General features: G+C 51.1%; 1 protein-coding gene across 1 annotated transcript in view; it reads right to left on the minus strand.

Moving 5' to 3' along the window:
- Window positions 1-8,957, minus strand: part of LOC308158359 (uncharacterized protein) — a gene marked incomplete at both ends in the record, with an annotated part of 86,148 nt that overhangs the window by 19,031 nt on the left and 58,160 nt on the right. Inside the window, 4 exon segments of the mRNA XM_080531948.1 lie at window positions 3,284-3,467; window positions 7,979-8,119; window positions 8,121-8,144; window positions 8,909-8,950. Of these exon segments, the coding sequence (XP_080388074.1) occupies window positions 3,284-3,467; window positions 7,979-8,119; window positions 8,121-8,144; window positions 8,909-8,950 (391 nt within the window).

An 8,957-nucleotide genomic window follows, 5' to 3' on the forward strand; every position in this document is an offset into this window, starting at 1 on the left:
TGAAGAAGGTCTTCCAGGGATGGGGAGGTTGGAAGCTAGTCCACTAAGCCCAAGGCTAGTCTTTCTCAAAGCTGGCTAGTGAACAAGGCTAGTCTTTCTCAAAGCTGGCTAGTGAACAAGGCTAGTCTTTCTCAAAACTGGCTAGCCAAGGTGACCAAGGAGCCCTGTGGGCCAGTGAGATGTGTGTGTGTGTGTGTGTGTGTGTGTGTGTGTGTGTGTGTGTGTGTGTGTTCTAATAGCAGAATAACAGCTCAGCAGTCATAACTGAATAGTTACAGTTATGTAGCTGTACGTTCATGGGAAATAAACACAGTGTAGCAGAGATAGTATTGATCTCCGCATAAAACATACCCAGGCTTGTAGATACTGCACTGCAGTGCCCAACATCCTTAACTTCCTTCCCTCAGGACTTCAGCCCCCCCCCACCCCCTCCCCACCCCTTCGGACTTCAGGACCCCCCCCCTTTCAGCAACCCCCCGCACTCAAGACTTCAGCCCCCCCCCCACCCCCTCCCCTCCCCACCCCTTAGGACTTCAGGACCCCCCCCCCTTTCAGCAACCCCCCGCACTCAAGACTTCAGCACCCCCCCCATCCCCCCCGTACCACTCAAGACTTCAGCACCACTCAAGACCCCCCACCCCTCAGTACGTCATTAGCTCCCTTGCCCCCCCCCACCCCCCATCCCCCCCCACCGCTCAGTACGTCATTAGCTCCCTTGACCCCAACCCTCAGTACGTCATTAGCTCCCTTGCCCCCCCCCCCCACCCCATTAGCTCCCTAGCCGGTCCATGTCAGCAGTGAAGGGGGTGGAGGGATGGGGAGTCTCAGTCCTCTCTGCATTCCCCCAGCGCTATCATCATTCACCACCACCCCCGCCCCCCCCGCAAGGGTAGAAAAAAAAACATGAAACGGTCCAGAATAAGAGAAAAGAAGAGAGAATGCTCTAATAGACACCAGTGGAGGCTTAGTGCTGGTGGTGGTGGTGGAGGAAGAAATCAATAAGTTACAATGAAAAGAAAGATGGTTGTGGTTGAAATTGAAGTGGTGGGCTGAGATCTCGAGCGTGAAAGAAGCAGGTGAACAGGGACGGGCCGGAGTGAGTGAACGCACACAAATAAGTTATCGAACTGTGAAGTGAACTTTCGGTTCGGTTAAAAGAGAAACCTGAGGTGGGTTCTTTTTAAAAGGAGAAAGGAGGAGGGAGGGGGACTGTATGTTGGAGAGAAATACGATGAAGATGTAAGAAGGTAGAGTCTCAGGAGAGGTGTATACCTACCTACCTCCACCGGCCCACAGCAGAAACATACACCTTCATTTATCATTTATGAACCCCTCAGACACACCTCATATATACTGTACAAGCCGCAGAGCTGGACCGAGTTTGAGGAGAGTGTTGTTGTTTTAACGCACCACCAAAACAGCAGACAGCAAACAGCAGAAATCATTACAGCTGAGATGGGGTTCAACGGTGTGTAACATCGTAAGATGCCTCAACTACCTGAATGTTGGGAGTTCATTATGCTTCTCATAGATAGAGAGAGAGAGAGAGAGAGAGAGAGAGAGAAAGATAGAGAGACAGAGAGAGAGAGACAGAGAGAGAGAGAGAGAAAGATAGATAGATACATAGATACACAGATAGATAGATAACTAGATAGATAACTGTGCATATCTTAACTGCACATATCTTAACTGTACGCATCTTAACTGTATCTTAACTGTATCTTAACTGTACATATCTTAACTGTACATATCTTAACTGTAGACATATCTTAACTGTACATATCTTAACTGTATCTTAACTGTACATTAACTGTATCTTAACTGTAGACATGTCTTAACTGTACGTATCTTAACTGTACATATCTTAACTGTACATATAACTGTACATATCTTAACTGTATGTATCTTAACTGCACATATCTTAACTGTATCTTAATTGTAGACATATCTTAACTGTACATATCTTAACTGTACATATCTTAACTGTATCTTAACTGTAGACATAACTGTACATAACTGCACGTATCTTAACTGCACATATATCTTAACTGTACATATATCTTAACTGTACATACCAGTATATAACTATACATATCTTAACTGTACATTATCTTAACTGTACACATCTTAACTGTACATATCTTAACTGTACATATCTTAACTGTACATATCTTAACACATCTTAACTGTACATATCTTAACTGTACATATCTGTACGTATCTTAACTGTACATATATTAACTGTATCTTAACTGTACATATCTTAACTGTACATATCTTAACTGTACATATCTTAACTATACATATCTTAACTGTATCTTAACTGCACATATCTTAACTGTACATATCTTAACTGTACGTATCTTAACTGTACATATATCTTAACTGTACGTATCTTAACTGTACATATCTTAACTGTGCATACCCTAACTTTCTCTTAACTGTATCTTAACTGTACGTATCTTAACTGTACATATCGTAACTGTACATATCTTCTCTTAACTGTATCTTAACTGTACATATCTTAACTGTACATATCTTCTCTTAACTGTATCTTAACTGTACATATCTTAACTGTACATATCTTCTCTTAACTGTATCTTAACTGTACATATCTTAACTGTACATATCTTAACTGTATCTTAACTGTACATATCTTCTCCCTTGTCTGTATATATCACACGGTACATATATCTGTCCATACGTTTATGGCTGTTGCTCTACGCACCATTGCGTTCTATTGCAGTCTAACTATCTGGTTAAAAGCCAAACGGCTTTTTTCGTTGTCTGTCTGTGTGCTTTGTACTCTGTCAATGACAATTAAATTAAATTGGATCCGAATGTGAATGTGACTGTGTTACAATAAACCAGACCAGGTTTATACCTGCGTCAGCCTCCACTGCATTCCATTAACGAAGCAACCCCTCTCTCCCCCACCCTCCCCCACCCTCCTCCCACCCCCCCCCTCCTCTCCTCACCATCGCCCACCACCTGCAGCAGGACCAGGTCCAGCTCCTTACTCCCCCACCCTCCCCCACCCTCCTCACCTCCCTCCCCTCCTCCTCCTCCCCCCCACCTCCCCCCTCCTCACCATCGCCCACCAGCTGTAGCAGGGTCAGGGCCAGGGACCCTCCCTCCCCCCCACCCTCCCCCTCCCCCTCCTCACCATCTCCCACCAGCTGTAGCAGGACCCTCCCTCCTCACCCCTCCCCCCACCCCCCCACCTTCCTTCCCTCCCCCCCACCCCCCCCCGCTCCCCACCCTCCCCCGCTCCCCTCCTCACCATCTCCCACCAGCTGCAGCAGAGCCAGGTCCAGGGGGCGTTTCCAGCGTGAGTTCTTGTGCAGGGCGATGCCGTAGCCCGTGGTGGCGAACACCTTCCCCGAGCCGATGGTCATCACCTTGCAGCCCTCGTCCTTACGGGCCATGTAGTTCAACACCGCCGCATCGTAGATGAACGCATCCAGCTTACTGGAGGAAGGGAGAGGGGGAGGGAGGGAGGGGAGGGAGGGAGGGAGGGGGAGAGGGATGGAAGAGAGGGGAGGGAGGGGAGAGGTGGGGGAGAGAGGTAGGAGGGGAGGAGAGATAGGGAGAGGGAGGGAGGAAGGAAGGAGGGAGAGGGAGGAGGTGGGGAGAGAGAGGTAGGAGGGGAGGAGAGAGAGGGAGAGGGAGGGAGGGAGAGGAAGGGGAGGAAGGAGGGAGAGGGAGGAAGGAAGAGAGAGGGAGAGGGATGGAGGAAGGGAGGGGGTGGTGGCAGGGGGGAGAGAGTATAGAGTCACATGACCGGGGCACATGCATCATGCGTGTGTTAATAACACGCCACGTCAGACCTGAGAGGGATCGGCCGCCGCACAAGTCTGTTAGCGGTGGTGGGGGCTGTTAGCGAGCGCGTTGTCGTCGTGGTGACCGAGTGTTCCGCTGCAATCTGTTGTCAGCGCCTGACACTCTCCCATAACGACCGCCTGGGCATGTTTGTTTTTAGCGTAAGCGCTACGCTACTCTCTCTCTGTGTGTTTTTCTGTTCAAACCGACTCCAGGAGAGAGAGAGAGAGACAGAGACAGAGAGACAGAGACAGAGAGAGACAGAGAGAGAGAGAGAGAGAGATAGTGAGAGAGAGAGAGATAGTGAGAGAGAGAGAGGGAGAGAGAGACACAGAGAGATAGATAGTGAGAGAGAGAGGGAGAGAGAGAGACACAGAGAGATAGATAGTGGGAGAGAGAGGGAGAGAGAGACACAGAGAGATAGATAGTGAGAGAGGGAGAGAGAGAGAGAGACAGAGACAGAGACAGAGAGAGAGAGAGACAGAGACAGAGCGATGTGACAGTTGGTTGTTGCTAGGAGGGTTTACCTTGGGTGAATAAAACTGATTATATCAATCAATCGAGTGTTACATAACCTTCACAAGTCATTTTCTTCTTTCTTTCTTCCTTTTTTTTCTGAAGATCTTTTATTGAACAGACGAGAGGGAGAGAAAGAGAGAGAGACAGACAGAGAGATAGATAGTGAGAGAAAAAGAGAGAGAGAGGGGAGAGAAGGAGACAGATAGTGAGAGAGAGAGAGACACAGAGAGACACAGAGATAGATAGTGAGAGACAGAGAGACACACAGAGAGATAGATAGTGAGAGAGGGAGTCAGAGACACAGAGAGATAGATAGTGAGAGAGGGAGAGAGAGAGAGAGAGACAAAGAGAGATAGATAGTGAGAGAGAGAGAGACAGGAAGGGGAAGAGAAGGGTGTATTATCAGCAGTGCAGGGGGACCAGGGGGCTACTCGTTTATAAAGCGAGTGCGCGTAGGACTGACGTGAGAGGGCTGCGTACGCACGGACAGCCAGAACGTTCACGCACACACACGTTGTGATTGATAACACAGTGCGTAACGCATTTCACATTTACATTCTTGGCATTTAGCAGCAGACGCCTTATTCCAAAGCGACTTACTACAATCGATACATTTGACTAAGCAAGTGAATCATCAGTCCACCAGGCGTAGCAGGAAGGGTAATCTAGCTCAGGCCCGGGGCCACTGGCAGTCGTCTTAGTGACAGAAGAAGAGAACAAAATAAAAATAAAGTTTAAATCATATTACACACTTTATAAATCACCAGGCCCCCCGGACTCCATACTAACTACCCACAAGAGGAGGGAGGAAGGGAGGGAGGGAGGGAGAGGAGGGGTAGAGAGGGAGAGAGGGAGGGAGAGAGGGAGGGAGGGAGGGAGGGAGAGAGGGAGGGAGGGAGGGAGAGGAGGGGTAGAGAGGGAGAGAGGGAGGGAGAGAGGGAGGGAGGGAGGGAGGGAGAGAGGGAGGGAGGGAGGGAGGGAGGGGGGAGAGAGGGAGGGAGGAAGAGAGGGAGTGAGGGAGGGAGGGAGAGAGGGAGGGAGAGAGGGAGTGAGGGAGGGAGGGAGAGAGGGAGGGAGGGAGGGAGAGAGGGAGGGAGGGAGAGAGGGAGGGGGGAGAGAGGGAGGGAGGAAGAGAGGGAGTGAAGGAGGGAGGGAGAGAGGGGGGGAGGGAGAGAGGGAGGGAGGAGAGAGGGAGGGAGGGAGAGAGGGAGGGAGGGAGGGGACTCCATACTAACTACCCACTAGTAGAGGGAGAGGAGGGAGGGAGGGAGGGAGAGAGGGAGGGAGGGAGGGAGAGAGGGAGGGGGGGATTCCATACTAACTACCCACTAGGAGAGGAAGAGGAGGGAGGGAGGGAGGGAGGGAGAGAGGGAGGGAGGGAGGAGGGGACTCCATACTAACTACCCACTAGTAGAGGGAGGGGAGGGAGGAGGGAGAGAGGAGGGGTAGAGAGGGAGGGAGAGGAGGGGTAGAGAGGGAGGGAGGGGTAGAGAGGGAGGGAGGGAGGGAGAGGAGGGGTAGAGAGGGAGGGAGGGAGGGAGAGAGGAGGGGTAGAGAGGGAGGGAGGGAGGAGGGGACTCCATACTAACTACCCACTAGTAGAGGAAGAGGAGGGAGGGAGGGAGGGAGAGGAGGGGTAGAGAGGGAGGGAGGGAGGGAGAGGAGGGGTAGAGAGGGAGGGAGGGGTAGAGAGGGAGGGAGGGAGGGAGAGGAGAGGTAGAGAGGGAGGGAGGGAGAGGAGGGGTAGAGAGGGAGGGAGGGAGGGAGAGGAGGGGTAGAGAGGGAGGGAGAGGAGGGGTAGAGAGGGAGGGAGGGAGGGAGAGGAGGGGTAGAGAGGGAGGGAGGAGGGAGAGGAGGGGTAGAGAGGGAGGGAGGGGTAGAGAGGGAGGGAGGGAGGGAGAGGAGAGGTAGAGAGGGAGGGAGGGAGAGGAGGGGTAGAGAGGGAGGGAGGGAGGGAGAGGAGGGGTAGAGAGGGAGGGAGAGGAGGGGTAGAGAGGGAGGGAGGGGTAGAGAGGGAGGGAGAGGAGGGGTAGAGAGGGAGGGAGGGATGGAGAGGAGGGGTAGAGAGGGAGGGAGGGAGGGAGAGGAGGGGTAGAGAGGGAGGGAGGGAGAGAGGAGGGGACTCTATCCCAGCTACCCACTAGACCAGGGGTAGGCAACCTTTTTGATATTAAGTACCATTTTTTAAATGTTATTTTTAATCAGTGGGCCGACAACCACAATATCAACATGAATTATGACTCGACAAACTCGTCAAACCAAACCGAACAGACCAACAGATCTGGGGGGAAATCCAGGCTTATTTTGATAAATCTTGTGAGTTACCAAAATTAAGCCTGGATTTCCGTTTATGGAATACATTGATGACATTGATGGAGTACCCCCCTTCCAATTTTATTCCAACCACAACATAAACACCATTTTCCAGCAAAGTATGCTGTATGCTAAATGTGTATGCTAAATAAATTGTCGATGTGATCCCTGGCCCTGTTTTCCTTTGCTCAGCTCCACTATCTGGGGGTGGTACTTGGTCACTTTAAGTTGCACACAAGCTTCAGAGTGGTCAGTTGTCAAACGACTGCGTGAGAGGCTCAGCACGCTCTTCATGTGTGAGAATATCTGCTCACACAGACAGACTTTCTAAATAAACCTTTTTAATGGCTTCTGTGTGGTTCTGTGTGCTTTAGACTTTTATTTAGAAAGAAAGTCAGACCGGTAAATAAATGAATAAATAAATAAATGTATTATTGTCGCCAGACCCACTGTGTGGGAATACGACGAATATGAGAGAGATTAAAAACATATATTTATTTATTTATTTTATCTTGCACACGTATTCGCTGGTTAACACTAGAACAGCCGTGCCTTTTTTACCTACTATAAGAGCCGGTAGCTGCTATTTACACACAACGACGCGTCTTATTAGCCTGCTTCCTACAAAGAAAGAACTGCTAAATAGCTTCATACTAGCTTACCCTGATGTGATTTAGAAAATGTAAGGATACTGGGTGGTAGAACGCAAATATCTAGGAAAAGTCATGAAAGGAGGGTCCTGAAATTTGATCGAGTGCGAAAAAGAGAGAAAAAATAAATTACTCACCGGGTCAAATGACCCCACCCATGGCTGTTCTAGTGTTAAGCTGCCACTTCTGGCACGAGTGCCGAGGGGTTGCCGACCCCTGGGTTGCCATCCCTGCGGGCTTACGTATTGCTCGCGTGCCATTGGTTAACAATAGAACAGCCGTGCCTTTTTTACCTACAATAAGAGCCACCTCGGGGGTCAAATGACCATAGTCTTTACAATGGGAAGCTGCTACTTACACACAACGACCACTAGTTGGCCGTCTTGTAAATTAGCCTGCCTCCTTCACAGAAAAACGAAATATCTTCATTCTAGCTTATCCTGACCCTGTGATTTAGAAAATGTAAGGATAATGGGTGGTAGAAAGCACATATCTAGGACAAGTCATCAAAAGAGGGTTTTCTCTCAGGGTCAAAGTGACCCCACGCAAGGCTGTTCTGGTGTTAAGCTGCCGAGTGCCACTGCTGGGTCGCCGACCCCTGCAGGAGACCCCCCCATCCCCGCGGGCTGCGCCCCTCAAACACACTGACCCAGTCCTGCGCCCCTCAAACACACTGACCCAGTCTTCAGGTTCTCGATGGCCTCCTCCACGCCCTTCTGGTTGTTGCGGATCATGAACTGGTGCATGTTGGGATAGTTGCTGCGGATGTTCTCCTCCGTGCTGCCGTTGGGCACGGTCCCGAAACGGAGGGGGGGGGTACTGCTCTGTAGGCTGTTGGAACTGGAGGGGGGGGGGGGGGGAGGGAGGGGAGGGTAGACAGGGAGGGAAGGGTAGACAGGGAGGGAGAGGAGGGATGGAGGGGAGGGGAAGGGAGGGGAGGGGAGGGGAAGGGAGGGGAGGGGAGGGAGGAGGGAGGGAGGGGTAGAGAGGGAGGGAGGAAGGTTCATGGAGAGACAGGGTACATGGATTCTCAGGGGAGGCTGGTGGAGGTAGAAATCGGAGGACGGGCTCATTGTAATGCATGGGATGGATTGGGTGGGTGAGGGGTGAGGGGGGGGGGTGGAGGGGGACAGTGGTCACTTCCCTAATGGCTGGCTGAGGTAGAAATCGGAGGATGGGTTTATCGTAACTGGTTTGACAGGGTTCCTCCTTCCATTGCGTGCGTTTACAGCGAGCCCGTCCTCCGCTTTCTACCTCCGCCAGCCTCCCCTGACGGAATGAGAGGCTGAATATCGCCTAACGAACTCCACCAAGGTTCAAGATGGCGGTTAAGCGTCTTAACATGTATACTTGATAACACATGCACATGTCTCCTGATATAGCTTCTTTTATACTTCTCTACCCCTCCCTCCCTCCCTTCCTCTCTACCCCCTCCCTCCCTCCCATCTCCACCAACCTTCTTGTCTGACAGTCCAGACACAGCGTCGATGTACCCCTCTCTCCCTCCCTCCCCCCCTCTACCCCTCCTTCCCTCCCTCTCTCCCTACCCTCTCTACCCCTTCCCTCTCTCCCTCCCTCCTTATCTCCCTCCCTCTCTACCCCACCTTCTTGTCGCTGAGTCCAGACACGGTGTCAATGTATTCCTCCTGTATT

This window comes from Nansenia antarctica (assembly GCF_963989245.1).
Source record: "Nansenia antarctica genome assembly, chromosome: 5".
Lineage (NCBI taxonomy): Eukaryota > Metazoa > Chordata > Actinopteri > Argentiniformes > Microstomatidae > Nansenia > Nansenia antarctica.